Source organism: Sus scrofa, chromosome 12, assembly GCF_054392235.1.
Source record: "Sus scrofa isolate SSC_HxYL_T2T_F1_AM1 chromosome 12, Sscrofa_HxYL_maternal_Yorkshire_Landrace_v2.0, whole genome shotgun sequence".
NCBI lineage: Eukaryota > Metazoa > Chordata > Mammalia > Artiodactyla > Suidae > Sus > Sus scrofa.
In genome coordinates, this window is record NC_139394.1 from 25,340,132 (window position 1) to 25,357,478 (window position 17,347).

Here is a 17,347-nt window from a genome sequence, read left to right on the forward strand (position 1 = left end):
ACCCTGCTCTGATTCCTTGCTCTCTAAAACTGGCATTTATTTTTAGTTCTTTCCTTTCCCACTGGGCTCAGGCAAGGGTCAAAATCTGGCAATAAATGTAATTTTGCTTCTTAGTTGCTGAGTATTCTCTCCTTGAAGACACAGTTGGCTCCCTGTCTATTCTCCAGTGTGCTCTTTTCTTCCAGATACGGTTTAAGCCATCCTTGACCCCCGCCTCACATTTAACGAGACTGTTTTCCGCTCGGCCAGCTCTCTGCTCTGAGGCGTATTTACAGTATCCTTACATCTTCGGACTGACTGCATTCCATGCCTAGAAGAGGCCTTTCTGACTGCCAGACTGTGGTGGTTTTCTTTATCACCGCCAAGCCCTCATGAAACATCGCTAAGAAAAACACTGAAGGAAGAAAAACGCTATCGGCTGGACTCACTCACCTGGGGCCTCATAATCTAAGCACGTTCTTACCCATCCAACCCAGACACACACGTTATTTTACAAACGCATTTTTTAAATGCAGTGGTGTAACCAGTTCGGTGACAAGACAGAATCAGACACAGGAGAGGACAAAGCAACAGAGTGGGCAGATCAGCGGTGCTTTCTGATTAAGTTCCCAAAAAAAAGAAAAGAAAAGAAAGGAGTTCCCATCAGCTCAGTGGTAACGAACCTGACTAGTATCCATGAGGACGCAGGTTTGATCCCTGGCCTCACTCTGTGGGTTAAGGATCTGGCATTACCGTGAGCTGTGATGTAGGCTCTGATTTGACTCCTAGCCTGGGAACTTCCGTATGTCACAGGTTCCGCCCTAAAAAGCCAAACAAAACAAAACAAAACAAAAAAACCCAAGAACATCATCATAAGAAGATATCGAGATCAAGGTTCACAGTCCCACAACTTTTTTCCCAGGCACTCTCAGTTCTGTGTCTGACTTAGAGATGACATTTTTGGAATTCTTGAGCTGGGCATTGAGTGGCCAGTTTTTGTTTCCTTCTAAGACAAGTAATTTGGACTGTGTGTGTACATACCAATTTTCAGTTGTATACATAGTTATCGTAAGTCGGAAAACAAGATTTGGGAGTTCCCTGGTGGCCTAGTGGATTAAGGACCTGGCATGGTCACTGCTGTGGCGAGGGTTCAGTCCCTGGCCCAGGAACTTCTACATGTCGTGGGTGGGGAAAACAAATCAAAACAGATTTGATCCATGGTTGGTAGATCTTATAATGAACTTCTTGTACTTGCAACCTAACAAATAAAAAATGCAATTTAAGAAGACAGAGCCCAAATAAGGATGGTCCCCAGAGCACTTTCAGATGCTGAACAAGAGCCTCTTGTCATTGCAGGTGGGGTGGAAGACAACCCGTGAGTATTACACCTTCATGTGGGTTACATTGCCCACTGACCTGAACAGTGAAGCAGCCAAACAGCAGGAAGTCCAGTTCAAAGGTGAGAAAAATACTGGATCAAAAGTCTTGAAGGAGTTCCCGTTGTGACTCAGTGGAAATGAATCTGACTAGCATCCATGAGGATGCAGGTTCAATCCCTGCCCTCGTTCAGTGGCATTGCCGTGAGCTGTGTCGTAGGGCAGTAGCTATAGCTCCGATTCGACCCCTAGCCTGGAAACTTCCATATGCTGCAGGTGCAGCCCTAAAAAGCCAAAAAAAAAAAAAGTCTGGAAGACAGCAGCCAAGATAACTTAATTCCCTTGAGCTTGAGCTTTCTGAGGTAGATAAGAGACTTTCAGATTTTTATTTTTTTCTAAATAGACTTTTTTTAATTAAACACTGTGTTCTGTTTTCAGCTTATTACCTGCCCAAGGATGATGAGTATTACCAGTTCTGCTATGTGGATCAGGATGGTGTGGTCCGGGGAGCAAGTATCCCTTTCCAGTTCCGTCCAGAAAATGAGGAGGACATCCTGGTTGTCACCACTCAGGTCTGTAAACATCTCATCTCAATTGCAGTTCCAGGAGAGGGTGGAATTTTAGTCAGTAAGCCTTTATTGAATGTCTAATAGATACCGTTGGGAAATTTTTATACAGTACCCATTCAAACCCACCATTCCTAAGGGAATGCCTTAAGAAAGTTAGCAAGAATTATAACGATAAGTGATTTCTCCTTTTCCTAAAGCTTCTGTAACTTAGTTGGCACTCAGTTATCCCCTTAACTTTTCCGGTTACTTAATTTTTGTCATCTGCACATCTTATCACCTCAGTAAATTTTATAAGCTCCTTTGAGGAGAGACACACCAAAAATTCTTTGTATGTCTCGCAGTTCTGCCCCTGAGCCTGTCATTTGAAAAGTAGATTCAGGAGTTACTGTTGTGGTGCAGTGGAAACGAGTCCAACTAGGAACCATGAGGTTGCGGGTTCAATCCCTGGCCTCGCTCAGTGGGTTAAGGATCCAGTGTTGCCGTGAGCTGTGGTGTAGGTTGCAGATGCGGCTCGGATCTGGCGTTGCTGTGGCCCTGGCGTAGGCTGGTGGCTACACCTCCGATTAGATCCCTAGCCTGGGAACCTCCACATGCCGCAGAAGCAGCCCTGGAAAAGACAGAAAGATAAAAAAAAAAAAAAAAAAAAAAAGACAGAAAGAAAAGTAGATTCATTCACTTACAAGGTTATTTAATTGGACACCTGCTTCTGTCCAGCACTGTGGTAGGCACTCAGGATAAGGTACAGAATCAATTAAAACCCTGTCCTGTCCCAAGTCCAAGCATTTGCAAGCAAAAACTGGAGTTCCTTTCATAGCTCAGCAGAAACAAATCTGACTGGTATCCATGAGGACACAGGTTTGATCCCTGGCCATGATCAGTGGGTTAAGGATACGGCGTTGCCATGAGCTGTGGTATAGGTTGCAGACGCAGCTCAGATCTGGTATTGCTCTGGCTGTGGTGTAGGCTGGCAGCTGTAGCTCCGACTGAATCCCTAGCCTGGGAACCTCCATATTGCCGCAGGGGCAACCCTAAAACAAACAAAACAAAACCCCTGAATTCTTCTGTCATTTCTCCCTTTTAACTTTTTGTGGCCTTCACTTTGTTTATCTTTCTTTCTTGGTGATGGCAGGCTCAGTGCTGCAGATGCACAGACATACCTCTTACCCCCTTCCCTGCATACTGAGGGCTGCTTCCCCTTGGGGTACTGAGTGGGACTCAGCTAGAACCTCACCATCCCAGCCCTTGGGACCTTTCTGCTAGAGGGACTTGAATATCCATCAAGCTATAAAGGGCCAAATATGAGTTTATGGAAACGCTCCTTCGTAGGGTGAGGTGGAAGAGATTGAGCAGCACAACAAGGAGCTGCGCAAAGAGAACAAGGAGCTGAAGGACAGCTGTGTCAGCCTCCAGAAGCAGAACTCAGACCTGCAGGCCGAGCTCCAAAAGAAGCAGGTACGGCTGCCAGTTAAAGGTGAACTTGGAGAACGGAGATCGGAATTGATGGTGCCTCCTATCCAGCACCGTTGTCTGTTTTTCTTGTGATCTGACTCCTTTATGCTACTATCCAGCACAGGTTTTAGTATTTTAGATACTTCCTTTTTATTGTTTACATATTGAAATGATATTTTAGATATATTAGATTAAATACGTATACTATTAGTAAAATTAATTTCATCTGCTTCTTTTTACTTTTTCTAATGTGGCTACTAAAATTTTTTTAATTTTTGTGGCTTAGTTTTAAATTTTGCGGCTCTCATGAATTTATTGGACAGCACTTTTCTAGGAGAAAAGCAACTTTATTTTGTCCCCTGCTGTGTTTGCAGTACCATAATGGAATCTGGTGTGAGATAGACACTCATTAAATATTTGTTAAATGAATTAATGGACAAATATAAGCTCCAGTAGAAGGGAAATTAAGGTAGATGTGCTTTTAATGGGGAAAGAGCATGTTAAGAACATTTAGGAGTTCCTCTCGTGGCTAAGTGGTTAACAAATCTGATTAGGAACCATGAGGTTGCAGGTTCGATCCCTGACCTCGCTCATTGGGTTAAGGATCCCGCATTGCCGTGAGCTGTGGTGAGGTCACAGATGCAGCTCTGATCCGGAGTTGCTTGGTGTAGGCTGGCAGCTATAGCTCCTATTCGACCCCTAGTCTGGGAATCTCCATATGCCTCGGGTTTGACCCTAGAAAAGACAAAGAGACCCAAAAAAAAGAACATTTAAATATGGAAATCCTTTTACTTGGCTATTTTGTTCACTGCTGTGTCCTGCTATCCTGACATACAATAAGTGCTCAACAAATATTTGTTGGCTTCATGAGATGCTAAACACTATCTTAGAAATGTCCATCCCTTTGACGTTTCAACCAACAGGAGGAGCTAGAAACCCTAAAGAGCATCAGTAAGAAGTTGGAAGAGACAATGAAAGAGCAGAAGGACTCTTGGAAGACAGAGCTACTTCAGTAAGTATGATTCTCAGATGGGAAGAACTGCTGTGTTATAAACACCCTTAGGTAGGGTCAGATTTGACTTCTAGGATTTGTTAGAAAACAGTCTTCCTGGAGTTCCTGTCCTGGCTCAGTGGTTAACGAACCTGACTGTATCCATGAGGTTGTGGGTTTGATCCCTGGCCTCACTCATTGGGTTAACCATCTGGCATTGCCATGAGCTGTGGTGTAGGTTGCAGACGAGGCTCGGATCGGGCGTTGCTGCGGCTGTGATGTAGGCCAGCAGCTACAGCTCCGATTCAACCTCGCCTTGGAACCTCCATATGCTGTGGGTGTGCCCCCCCCAAAAAAGAAAAAGAAAACAGTCTTCCCATTATGAAAATGGTAGGTATGATTCTCCCTCTTTGAATGATGAGCTCTTTGCTTCTAGGGTTAGAGAATTAGTATCAGCATGGAAAGGACCAATGACCTGAATTCAAGTATTAACGTTAAGGTTTTGGTGGCTTTTTTTTTTTTTTTGGCTTTTTAGGGCCACACCTGCGGCATATGGAGGTTCCCAGGCTAGGGGTCCAATCAGAGCTACAGCTGCTGGCCTACACCACAGCCACAGCAACATCAGATCCAAGCCGTGTCTGCGACCTACACCACAGCTCACAACAATGCCAGATCCTTAACCCACTGAGCAAGGCCAGGGATTGAACCTGGAACCTCGTGGTTCCTAGTTGGATTCGTTTCTGCTGTGCCATGAGGGAAACTCTATTGAACACTTGCAGTTTAAGGTCAGGAAGCCAAAAGAGGATTGAAGAAGAGACTAGTGGATTTTAAAATAACGCTCTAGGCTTAGGTCCAGGACAGCATTAAATTGTTTAAGGTCTGGAGTTCCCGTCGTGGCGCAGTGGTTAACGAATCCAACTAGGAACCATGAGGTTGCGGGTTCGGTCCCTGCCCTTGCTCAGTGGGTTAAGGATCCGGCGTTGCCGTGAGCTGTGGTGTAGGCTGCAGATGTGGCTCGGATCCCACGTTGCTGTGGCTCTGGCGTAGGCCGGTGGCTACAGCTCCAATTCAACCCCTAGCCTGGGAACCTCCATATGCCGCGGGAGCGGCCCAAGAAATAGCAACAACAACAACAAAAGACAAAATAAATAAATAAATAAATAAATAAATAAATAAATAAATAAATAAATAAATAGTTTAAGGTCTGGAGTTCCTGTTGTGGCTCAAGGGTTAAGGAATCCGACTAGGAACCATGAGGTTGTGGGTTCGATCCCTGGCCTTGCTCAGTGGGTTAAGGTTAAGGATCTGGCGTTGCCATGAGCTGTGGTGTACGTCCCAGACGAGGCTCAGACCCTGCATTGCTGTGGCTGTGGTGTAGGCCGGCGGCAACAGCTCCAATTCGACCCCTAGCCTGGCAACCTCCATATGCCGCAGGAACAGCCCAAAAAATGGCGAAAAGAAAAAAAAAATTGTTTAAGGTCTGGGGGAGCTGATCTGATGTTAGCATATTTTTCACTTAGTCACCTGTATACCTCCACAGACTGAAAGAACAAAGCCAGAAGATGTCCTCAGAGAATGAGAGAATGGGAGTCAGAGTGGATCAGCTTCAGGTAAGTAATGCCAAGCCTTTGCCAAGGTATATTTTCTTAGCCTTGCCACCACTCCACTCTGGTGGCCCAGGGAGACTCAGTTCATTGTAGTAAGTGCCTCTCATAGTGGCCCATTCAGAGCATCAGACTATGGTGTCAAAGAGTGTTTTCCATTCTTGGCCCCCACACCCTTTTGCACTTCTCTCTCTCTCTCTCTCTCTCTCTCTCTTTTTTTTTTTTTTTTTTTTTTGGCTGTGCTCAAGGCATGTGGGAGTTCCCAGGCCGGGGATCAAACCCGAACCATAGCTGTGACCTGAGTCACAGTAGTGGCAGCACTAAATTTTTAACCCACTGAGCCAAGGGAGAACTCCACTTACCTCTTTGAACTACAAAATCTTTTCAAGCAAAAAGCCTGGAATGGGGAGCTCCCATGGTGGTTCAGTGGATCAAGAATCCAGCTAGTATCCCTGAGGATGATCCTGGACTTGATCAGTGGGTAGAGGATCTGGCATTGCTGTGAGCTGAGGCATAAGCCACAGAGGTGGCTCAAATTTGGCGTTGCTGTAGCTGTGGCATAGGCTGGCAGCTGCAGCTCCAGTTGGACCCCTAGCCCAGGAACTTCCATATGTTGCAGCTGCAGCCCTAAAAAGAAATTAATTAATTAATTAATTAAAATTAAAACTCTGGAACATAAAGCAGGTAGCAACAGAATTGCTCTCATATTTCGAAGCCGTGCCATAAAGAAGGGCTTTAAAGGGTGGTTTATCAAATTTTATTCAGTTGAGTCTTAGGTTGGTTGTTTGTTTTGTTTGCTTTTTAGGGCCACACCTGCTGCATATGGAGGTTGCCAGGCTGTGGGTCCAATGGGAGCTACAGCTGCTGGCCTACACCACAGCCACAGCCACGAGGGATCCGAGCCGCGTCTGTGACCTACACCACAGCTCACGGCAACACCAGGTCCTTAACCCACTGAGTGAGGCCAGGGATCAAACCTGAAACCTTATGGTTATTAGTCAGATTCATTTCCAGTGCGCCACAATGGGAACTCCTGAGTCAGATTCTCAGGGTATAGGTAGAGCTGAAGAGTGCAGAAGTTCTGAGAGATATTTGCCAGTTGGGAGTTGCTGGGGAACACACCCTTCTCTGTTCCTGTACATTTATTTTTATTTTTATTTTTTATTTTTTATTTTTATTTTATTTTTTGTCTTTTTGCCATTTCTTGAGCCACTCCCACGGCATATGGAGATTCCCAGGCTAGGGGTCGAATCGGAGCTATAGCCGCCGGCCTACACCAGAGCCACAGCAATGCGGGATCTGAGCCGCATCTGCGACCTACCCCACAGCTCACAGCAACGCCAGATCCTTAGCCCACTGAGCAAGGCCAGGGATCGAACCCACAACCTCATGGTTCCTAGTCGGATTCGTTAACCACTGAGCCATGATGGGAACTCCCTGTTCCTGTACATTTAAAAGCATGGTTCCTATTTAGTTTTCTTTATTTTATGTCTTGGTTATATTCACTGTTTTTGCTTTAGGCCCAGCTATCAACTCAGGAGAAAGAAATGGAGAAGCTTGTTCAGAGAGTTCAAGAGAAGACGGAGCAGGTGGAACAGCTGAAAAAAGAAAATGGGCAACTCTTTCTCAATTTAACTGAACAGGTAGAGTCATGGAAGAAAATAATATTTTTAGGCATTCATAAAAAATATGTATATGTAGCCATTCTATATTGCACATCTGGATATCGCTGGCTCTGGGAAGGGTCTCAGAGGAAGCTATCTGAAGTGAGGTATTTCACGGTTTTTCCCTAATAAGAGAAGACTTGCTTCTCTCTCTGCATTCTACTTGCTCATTAGCTTACCAGGCCCTTCCCCAGTGCACATGCGCACGTGTGTGTGTGCGCGTGTGCATGTGTATGTTTTCCCAGCAGTGGTACTGAAATCTGTTTTCACACAGAGGGCGCACCAGAAGACGCTCGAGCAGACAGTGGAGGAGATGAAGCAGCAGAGAACTACTGCAGCGAAGAAACAACAGGAGTTAACGGCATGTCTGTCTTTGGATGGCTATGTGGGAGGGAGCCTAAAGAAAGGGAGGGATGAGGGATCCTGTCGTGGCGCAGCGGAAATGAATCTGACTAGGAACCATGAGGTTACAGGTTCGATCCCTGGCATCGGCTCAGTGGGTTAAGGATCTGGTGTTGCCATGAGCTGCAGCGTAGGTCACAGACGCAACTCAGATCTGATGTGGCTGTGGCTGTGGCATAGGCCAGCAGCTGTAGCTTGGATTGGACCTGTAGCCTGGGAACCTCCATATGCCACAAGTGCAGCCCTAAAAAAAAAAAAAAAAAAAAAAAAAAAAAAAAAAAAAAAAGGCAAGGAAGGAAGGGATAGGGTCTCTTTCAAGTGACTGAAAGGTTAAATAACACCCATTAGAATAGCACTTACTGCTGGACTTTTTCGTCTCTACTCAAAGGGACAGGGCATCTGCCATTTGCAAACTGTTTAGGAGAGATGGGCATTTCTAATGTGTGATGAAAGATACAGGCATATTGGAAGGTAAACTCCATAACAAGTTGTAGGAAATAGAAGGCTTGGGCTAGGAATCACACAGAACAGTTGCTGCCCCCTTCTTAAAGGAGTATCATGGGGGAATTCTCATTGTGACTCAGTGGGTTAAGAACCTGACATAGTCTCTGTGAGGATGCAGGTTTGAACCCTGGCTTTCCTCGGTGGGTTAAGGATCCCATGTTGCCATAGCTGCAGCATAGGTCACAGATGCAACTTGGATCCAGTGCTGCTATGCCTGTGGTTATGGGCTAGCAGCTACAGCTCCGATCAACCCCTGGCCTGGGAACTTCCACGTGCTGGCCGTAAAAAGAAATAAAAAGGATTATTGTGGGTCGGCCAAATTAATTATTATAAAATGAGCTCTGCAATTATAAAACATTACAGTAGTCAAAATAAATTTTTTTATAATTAATATAATGTTAGCAATTATCATCATTTTAAATTATTCTGAGCTATGTAATATAGAAATGAAAGCCTAATTGACTAATAACTTCCTGTAATATGTTGTTGGAAAAGAGGCCTCTTGGTGATGACACATGCCTAGAAACCCCATTTTCTGAACTCTTGTAAGGACATGAGCAATCCCAAGGTGTGAAGAATATTTAGCTATTGGGAATGTAACTCATTTCATAAATGCATCATTCATTCATTCAATCATTATTCAACCAAGTACTGAGTACGTACTATATTACATAAAATACTGTGTATTTTAGCATGATAGAATAAAGAATAGATCCAACAGTGTTTGAAAATCAGCAACTCACAGGTTAAGAATAGCCCACAGAAATGTTTTCTTTGGCCTAGATGGTGTTTTTTTTTAAACTTGAATTGGTTACCAGCACTTAAACATGGAAATATTTCCCACTTAAAAAAAAATTGTAGGGAGTTCCCGTCGTGGCTCAGCAGTTAACGAAGCCAACAATCATCTATGAGGACGAAGTTTCAATCCCTGACTTTGCTCAGTGGATTAAGGATCCAGCGTTGCTGTGAGCTGTGCTGTAGGTCACAGATTTGGCTCAGATCCCACGTTGCTGTGGCTATGGTGTAGGCCAGCAGCTACAGCCCCGATTTGACCCCTAGCCTGGGAACCTCCATATGCTGGCGGGTGCAGCTCTAAAAAGACAAACAAACAAAAATTGTAGGGAGAGTTCCCGTCCTGGCTCAGGGGCAATGAACCTCACTAGGATTCATGAGGACTCGGGTTCGATCCCTGGCCTCACTCAGTGGGTTCAGGATCCAGTGTTGCGGTGAGCTGTGGTGTTGGTCAAAGATGTGGCTCATATCCTGCATTGCTGTGGCTGTGGCGTAGGCTGGCAGCTACAGCTCCAATTCAACCCCTAGACTGGGAACTTCCATGTGCCACAGATATGGCCCTAAAAAAGCAAAAAATGAAATGAGATAAAATAAAATAAAAATTGTAGGGAGTTCCCTGGTGGTCTAGTGGTTAGGACTCTGCACTTTCACTGCTGCAGCCCAGGTTCAATCCTGGTCTGGGAAGTGAGATCCCACATCAAGCCACTGTACACTGGCCAAAAAAAAAAAAAAATGTATTTCCAGCTTCTCTAAAAATCAGAGGCTCTGACAGCATTTGCGCCAACACTCCCACCAGGTAGCAGTATCTAGAGCTCCCTGTGGCTGCTGCACCCTTTAGATGGGCCACGCGTTCTCCATGTGGCTGCTGTTCTCACTGTTTCTTTGCATTCCTCTCCTTCATTCCATTACTCACCAGGCCCTTGTTGACACTTTTGAGTTTGTGACCTCTGATGCAGCAAAGAAATTACTGTTTTAAATAATCTACAGCCATGCAAAGGTTTGAACCTCCTTGTGGCAAGTATGGGTTTCCTTGGTTTTCATGGGATACTTTTCAAGACCCCGGAGCTCCTCCAGCTGTCTGATAGTACTTCTTTATTCCTCACACATCCCAAAGGCCCCTAACTCTGAAGACTATGTATCTTATGCTTCAGGAGCCTAAGAACAAGAAAATCGCAGTGGAGGAGCAGTTAGTACAAGAGGTGGAACGCCTAAAGGCAAAGGTAGAGGCCGGGAAAGCCTGTTTCTTAGAGAAGTACAAAGAGTGTCAACGGCTCCACAAACAGATCAGGCAACTCAGGGCTGCCGCACGGGTAGGTGACAGAGATGCGGGGCCCAGAAGCAAGGGGTGTGAAGGTTTGTGGTTCCTAGATCAAACCCAGAGATTGTACGCCCTTGTTAAGGGGATTTATCTTTCTGCTATATAGAGGAGGGATGGGAGTTCCCATCGTGTCGAAGTGAAGACCAATCCAACTAGGAACCATGAGGTTGCAGGTTCAAGCCCTGGCCTCAATCAGTGGGTTAAGGACCCAGCATTGCCGTGAGCTGTGGTGTAGGTCGAAGACGCGGCTCAGATCCCGAGTTGCTGTGGCTGTGGCGTAGGCCAGCGGCTATAGCTCCAATTTGACCCCTAGCCTGGGAACCTCCATATGCCGAGGGTTTGGTCCTAAAAAGCAAAAAAAAAAAAAAAAAAAAGAGGAGGGGTGGAGTATGAGGCCAGGAACCACCCTGGAGACCCCCAGCTCAGCCATGGGTCTCAGGGAAGGTTTTTGTAAGCCTTGAGCCAGTTTCTCTGCAGACTCAGAGTCCTTTCTTATTTCTGCCTTTTGAGGAAGTGAAGCAGGACCAGAAGAGCCAGCAGGAGCCACTGGGGATGGGGAGCCAGGAGCCTGCAGTCAGCACTGTCATCGGGTAGCCCCCCCCTCGCATTACTACCTCAGGGTCGGCTAGAAGCGCACAGCAGTTTGGGCACCAGCATTCAAATAAAAGACAACCCACAACTAGTAGGATTAGCTTAAGTGTTTTTGTGAGCTATGCGCTTGTGTATGTACGTAGGTAGGAGACGGGGAATTCCTGAAGCATATGCCTATGAGTTTGGGGTCCATGAAACTGCCGGGTGAACCCATCACACCAGGAAAGCCCAGGACCCCCCGGTCCGGGGGCCTCGTAGCCTTGCATAAACTCTTTCCAGAGTGTCTTCTTCCTCAGTGTAACTTGAGTCCAGATGCCTGTCCTCACACCAGCCTACCTCAGTGCTTCACGCTGCACTGAGTGAGATGTTTATTCAAAACAAAGATGAGGGAGTTCCTGTTGTGGCGCAGTGGTTGACGAATCCGACTAGGAACCCAGAGGTTGTGGGTTCGATCCCTGGCCTCGTTCAGTGGGTTAAGGACCCAGCATTGCCGTGAGCTGTGGTATAGGTCGCAGACGCCGCTCGGATCCCTCGTAGGCTGGCGGCTACAGCTCTGATTAGACCCCTAGCCTGGGAACCTCTATGTGCTGTCGGGGTGGCCCTAGAAAAGAAAAAACAAAAAACAAAAGATGATTGTTTCCATGGTTGGGTGGGGTTAAACAAAGCTCCATTTATCCCTAATTCTGCTAGGTCAGTCTTGAGGTTCCCCCCAAGCTAACTTTTTCTCTCTTTGGGCCCTTACTCCCCGCCGAGCCCCAGAGAAACGGCATCCTGATGCCAGCCCAAGCCTTCGGGCATTTTGTTTAGTGCCATCTGTGTAAGGCAGCCTCCCCTCCATGGTACCATTCCTCCCCAGCCCTGTTCCCTCTCCCCTCCCCAACCCACCCCGCCACTCTGGAAAGCCAGGTCCTCTACCATCTCCTTGTTTGAGCCCCCCTGGGATCCAGGCTACAGTGTGTGATCGTAATCCTATTTTTTTTTTTTTTTTTTTTTGGACAGGACCAGAACTTTGACCTGTCGAAAAAACTGAGTGAGAACAAGATTATATATAGTACTCTGCAGAAAGAGAAAGAGAGAATGGAAAAAGAAAACGATGTAAGTTTGTAGAAGGGGAGAAAACCCCAGGGTTTTCAGGGGAAGGAGCAGGGCGGCCCAGAGACGTGGTGATAAGACAAAAAGTTAAAGAAGGGAGCCCTTTCTGGGACGTTGGAGACAGTTGCTTCCTAAACAAAGAGTCCATTTAATCTGGTTTCCTCATCTACCGCAAAACCCACGCTTCGTTCTATAACTGAAGCTTGTTTGGCCTGGCAGTAGGCAGCTTCTAAGGAACAGCCTTTATGCAGGTCTAACTTATTGTTTTTGCTTTTAACTTCACCGCTATTATAAGCGTTGTCTGCTCCTACATCATTTTTATGCTAGCTCAGGGACCTCTTTCCTTCAGCACAACTCTTTTCTTTTTCTCTACTGCCAAACCCGGAGCAGAAGTGGTGGTCTGTACCAGTGCTGGACCCATGGTAGGCCCCAAACGAATACTCTGCCTTCATTCATTCGTCAGTTCATTCATTCATCCACCCAGTATTTTTCTTCTGCTGAGTGTGAAACACAAGTTATTATTGATCGAGCGAGGCTGACGGCAGCAAATAAAAAGGTTGACCTCCGCGTCGTTCTCAGGCCCTTGCTAGCGTCACAGAGTCCGTATCCATGCATTTCAGCTACTCCTCTGATCTGCATCTCCAGCCGTTGTCCATCTCTGTCCTCTCCATCACCCTCTGGACTGTGCCTCCAAGTGATCATTTCTACTTTGGACTGTGTCACGTATGCCAGTGTGTTTCAGTTCTGCAGAGGGACTTCGAGATCTTTTTCTGGCCCTGTCATTCTCATGCTCTTGATTTAGTTAAGTGGACCTTGACCTTGAAATAGTCTGATGACGTGGCGGGGGGGGGCAGAAGAGGGAGAGGAAGAGTACGCACAACTTGCAACAGCAACCAAAAAATCTGATATTTGGAAGCTTAAGAATTATAATAAAGCCATCTTAAGATGTTACAAGGAGGGAGTTCCCTGGTGGTCTAGTGATTAGGAGTCAGTGCTTTCACCATTGCAGCCTGGTTTCAGTCCCTGGTCTGGGAACTGAGATCCTACATCAAGTTGCTGTACACCATGACAAACAAAAAGAAAAAGAAAGAAGATGTTAAGGGGAAGTTTACTGATTTCTCTTTCTTCTCAGAACTTTAAATGTTGTCTCTCCCCTCTGTAGCTTGTTCTCTTTCATTCTCTCTCAAATTTCCTCCCTCCCTTGCTTCCTCTCTCTCACTCTCTGTTGGCATATCCATTTGATGGGATACAACATGAAGAAGGGGAATGTTATCAGATGAATATTCACATTGTGTAGGAAATTGTTCTAGGAAGGACACTAATATTCTGCTCTCAATAATGTACAACAGTTTCGATCTTCATATAGCTCCTGCCACTCTCACATATCCACACAACCTTTGTAACCCCCTTCACTTGCTGTGCATTTAAGGATGTTAAGTTTCTTTTTGCATTAATTCTAAACAAAATTCAATGTATATTTAAATTCAGATATTAAGAACGCAGACCTCTGGACTATTGGGGCTGCTGCTTCTCCTTTTGAAGAATTGTGGTTTACCGCTTCTTGGGCTTCTCCAGTGCCACGTTGTGAATTGGGAACTGTCTGTAATGGGCATCCCCGGTCAGTCCTGGTGGCCATTCTTTGTTGTTGTCTTTCAACATGTCTCTGTAAATACTCCATCCCTAGCTTTTGAAGAGGGAGAACAGCAGACTGCTGAGTTACATGGGTCTGGATCATGACTCTCTGCCGTATCAAGCACCTACTTCAAATCCAGGAGGTGCAAGACGAAGCCCAGGACTCGTCTATGGAAACCCATATTCTGGTAAGACGACTTTGCCTTTTGAGCTGGACGGCCCCTGCCTGCATCCCTTTCCCCCACTACATTTTTTTTATCTGAGATGCTAATTAAGACCAGCCTCATTGTTAAGACTTGCTGGGCAGAAGCTGAGTATCCAACAGAAAGATTGCCAGGCAAGAAGTGTTAATTGAGAAATAAATCTGAATCTAGAAGACGCAAATCAGATCATTCGCCTAGAGGCAGCAGACACAAATTGAGTCCCGTGGCTATATTCCAAATATATAAATCAGAGAAATGTCTCTGTGTAGAAGATATACACATCTAAAGCCGAGAAAGCTAATTAAGATTTTGAAATGGAAGCATGAGAGGCAGGCTCTGCTGCCCAGGCTGGGCTGGAAGGCAGCCACCCTGATGGCCTGTGCCCCACAGGCCAGGTGGTTTGGAGGACAGGAAATGGGGGGTGACAACCAGCATTGTCATTCAAAGACCCAGGGTCAAATGTCCCTGCCAAACAGGGAACTCCCCTCCTTTTTTGTCTCCCAGAGCAGTATGAAACATCATTTGTTTTGGGGGGACAGTTTAAAGCAACCACGTTCTCTTAACAGTCACAATCAGATCTTTGCAACAGGCAGGGGTACAAGTTTATTTTTCCTTAAAAATATTTTTAAAGCCTTTCATTTGAAAAATAATGGTTTGCCTGGATTTGGTCTTAAAAGCTATTCTCAGATTATTTCCTTGTTAAATTGTTACTGTTTTCATTAAAATCTCATTTTCTCCACACTGAAAATAGGTTTATTGTTTTTTTCTGATTACATAAGGGCCACTGAAAATGCCACCTCATTATTTTTTCCTCTTTTCTTTCTATTACTGACCTAGATCCCCTCTATGGAAACAAATGGCATATACGAGCGATTAAAGAATCAGAAGGGGGCATTCCCTTTGTGGCTCAGTGATTAACAAACCTGACTAGGATCCATGGGGGTGTGGGTTCAATTCCTGGCCTCTTTCAGTGGGTTAAGGATCCGGCGTTGCTGTCATCTGTGGTGTAGGTCAAAGATGCAGCTTGGATCCCACGTTACTGTGTCTGTGGTGTGGGCCAGCAGCTGTAGCTCCAATTCCACCCTTAGCCTGGGAATTTCCATATGCCTCAGGCATGGACCTAAAAAGCAAAAAAAAAAAAAAAGAAAGAAAAAAATCAGAAGGGGAACAATAATTAGGGTCACAGAAAATAGCTGCTAGAACACAATTAGAGAATGCATTCTGTGGATGGTATTTTTTTCATCGAAATCTTTTCTGTTACCCCCAGGTATCCAAGAAAGTTCTGCTCCCAGCCTGGTAAGTATTTGATTCAGGAGATTATTGCCCACATCAGATCTTTGAGAAAATTGCCCTTCCTGCTCCATCCTATTCCATCCATTGTGGGAACTCCAGAAGTCAGCTGGATCAGTTGGGTCGGTGCTGAGAGCTGAGTGAGACTGTGGGGGTGGGGAGAAGAAAGCACAGTCCATGCATCAGCTTTCTGCTCAAGATCTCCACCTGAGAGTTGAGTTTGGTAGCAGGACTGGGGAGGAGATATGAACCAGGCAGGTAGCCAAACAAGGTATGCGCCTTGCAGGCAATACTCTGTCCTTTCAGGCCTGGAGATAGAGGAAGCTCCAGTGAGTATCTCCAAGTGTAAATTTGTTGCTTCATCCTCTATTTCTTGATCACCTACCTTCTCCAAGCATTATGCTAGGTGCTGGGGATACAGTAGAAAATCAGACACGGTCTCTGCCGCATGTAGCGTACATTTGGACTGACCTCTCTGCTTTTCCTCCCAGCTCTCCATCAAGAAATGCCCCACCTGCAAATCAGACTTTGGTGATGACATTTTTAATCACACCTTGGAGCAGGATGTGCAGAGCCCTTCTTTGAATTGTCCAATTTGTGACAAGTACTTCCCAGCAAAAGAGAAGCAGATCTTTGAAGACCACGTGTTCTGCCACACTCTATAAGTGTCCCAGCCTTTAGGATCTATACTGTTCATGGATTGTATAGAGTAGAACCTTTAGCTTCTATTATGAGTTATGACCCAAGATTCTGCCTAACCTGAATTATTAAGGATTTACTTAGTCCTGCTGCCCTGTAGGTGGAATCATGTTGATTAGCTGAAGCATAGTGTTAAGGGCTCTAACCTCCATCCTTGTGGGTTACTACCTTTGAAACCATGAAGCTCACTACCTTTTAAATCACAAAGCTCTGGCTATGTCAGCCTCGCGCCTAAAGTGCCCATTCTTCCGAGGGTCTCCAGGATAAGAGCCCTGGCGTGGAGCTGACTCGGCTCTTCACACCAGACCTAGCTTGAGTACTAAGTGAGTAGTTTTCCAAGTTGTCCCACTGTCACCCAAGGTCAGGCTCTGAGTGTGTTTGGACTCAGTCCTCAGTCCCAATCCTGGGACTGAGGTTGAGAATTTCTTCTCCTCAGGCCTCTTCCTCCAATTGATTGCATTAGACTAACCAAAAATAGCATGGCAGGGAACTCAGATAGCTAGTATGGGTACCAGAGGTTTCTCATCTTGATTTCACAGCTCTCAGCAGAAGTGTCTTATTTCTGAACCATGGACATGAAATATTATTTCAGTCACAGAAAGTCTTCTTTCTCTCTGGATACCTCTGCTTGGCATTTTCTACTCAAGTATTTCCTGTGCACATAACTTTTATTGTAAATCCTTTCTTAATGGTTAGTAGGACTTGTTAGAAACTGTATGGGTTTGTAAGTTTCTGAGCAGGTGAGTTTGAATATGGGTAAGTCAGAATAATGGAACTATTAATTGCTTTAATATTAAAAATAAACTAGTCCTAATTTACTTCAGGGATTTTGGTAATTTAAAATAAACCTTGAGTTTATGGGTATTTTTTTTTTTTTAATTTTTAAGCTTCTGGGGAAAGTATAGTCGAAAGTATTGTGGGAATGAGAGACCCTACCAGTGATTTCTCTTCCCCTGTCTTAACTAGTCAGCAAGAATGTCCTGGTCGTTATCTTGGGGTGGAAAGAGGGGTGACGATGATGACGAAGAAGTTCCTGGGGCCACAGATCAAACCCACACCACGGCAGTGACAACTGCTGAGTTCTTAACTGCTAGGCCACCACAAAACCCCACTTTCTATACATTTCGAAAGGGCACCTTTTGTGAACTAAATTCAGTTCAGTTCCTTCCATCTCATTTCCTAATTGAACTGT

General features: G+C 45.4%; 1 protein-coding gene across 2 annotated transcripts in view; it reads left to right on the top strand.

Annotated features, from left to right (window-relative positions):
- CALCOCO2 (calcium binding and coiled-coil domain 2) overlaps positions 1-16,973 on the top strand; it is a 30,160-nt gene extending 13,187 nt beyond the window's left edge. Inside the window, exons 3-14 of one of the 2 annotated variants that reach the window (XM_084984733.1) lie at positions 1,336-1,438; positions 1,794-1,927; positions 3,251-3,376; positions 4,297-4,385; positions 5,905-5,974; positions 7,489-7,611; positions 7,907-7,993; positions 10,482-10,640; positions 12,239-12,334; positions 14,016-14,151; positions 15,434-15,462; positions 15,948-16,973. In XM_084984733.1, coding sequence (XP_084840859.1) covers positions 1,336-1,438; positions 1,794-1,927; positions 3,251-3,376; positions 4,297-4,385; positions 5,905-5,974; positions 7,489-7,611; positions 7,907-7,993; positions 10,482-10,640; positions 12,239-12,334; positions 14,016-14,151; positions 15,434-15,462; positions 15,948-16,121 — 1,326 coding nt within the window. In that variant the 3' untranslated portion in view covers positions 16,122-16,973. The remainder of the gene's footprint in view (positions 1-1,335; positions 1,439-1,793; positions 1,928-3,250; positions 3,377-4,296; positions 4,386-5,904; positions 5,975-7,488; positions 7,612-7,906; positions 7,994-10,481; positions 10,641-12,238; positions 12,335-14,015; positions 14,152-15,433; positions 15,463-15,947) is intronic. The other variant, XM_003131552.5, reaches the window with a different exon arrangement.
- The last annotated feature ends 374 nt before the right edge of the window (positions 16,974-17,347 follow it).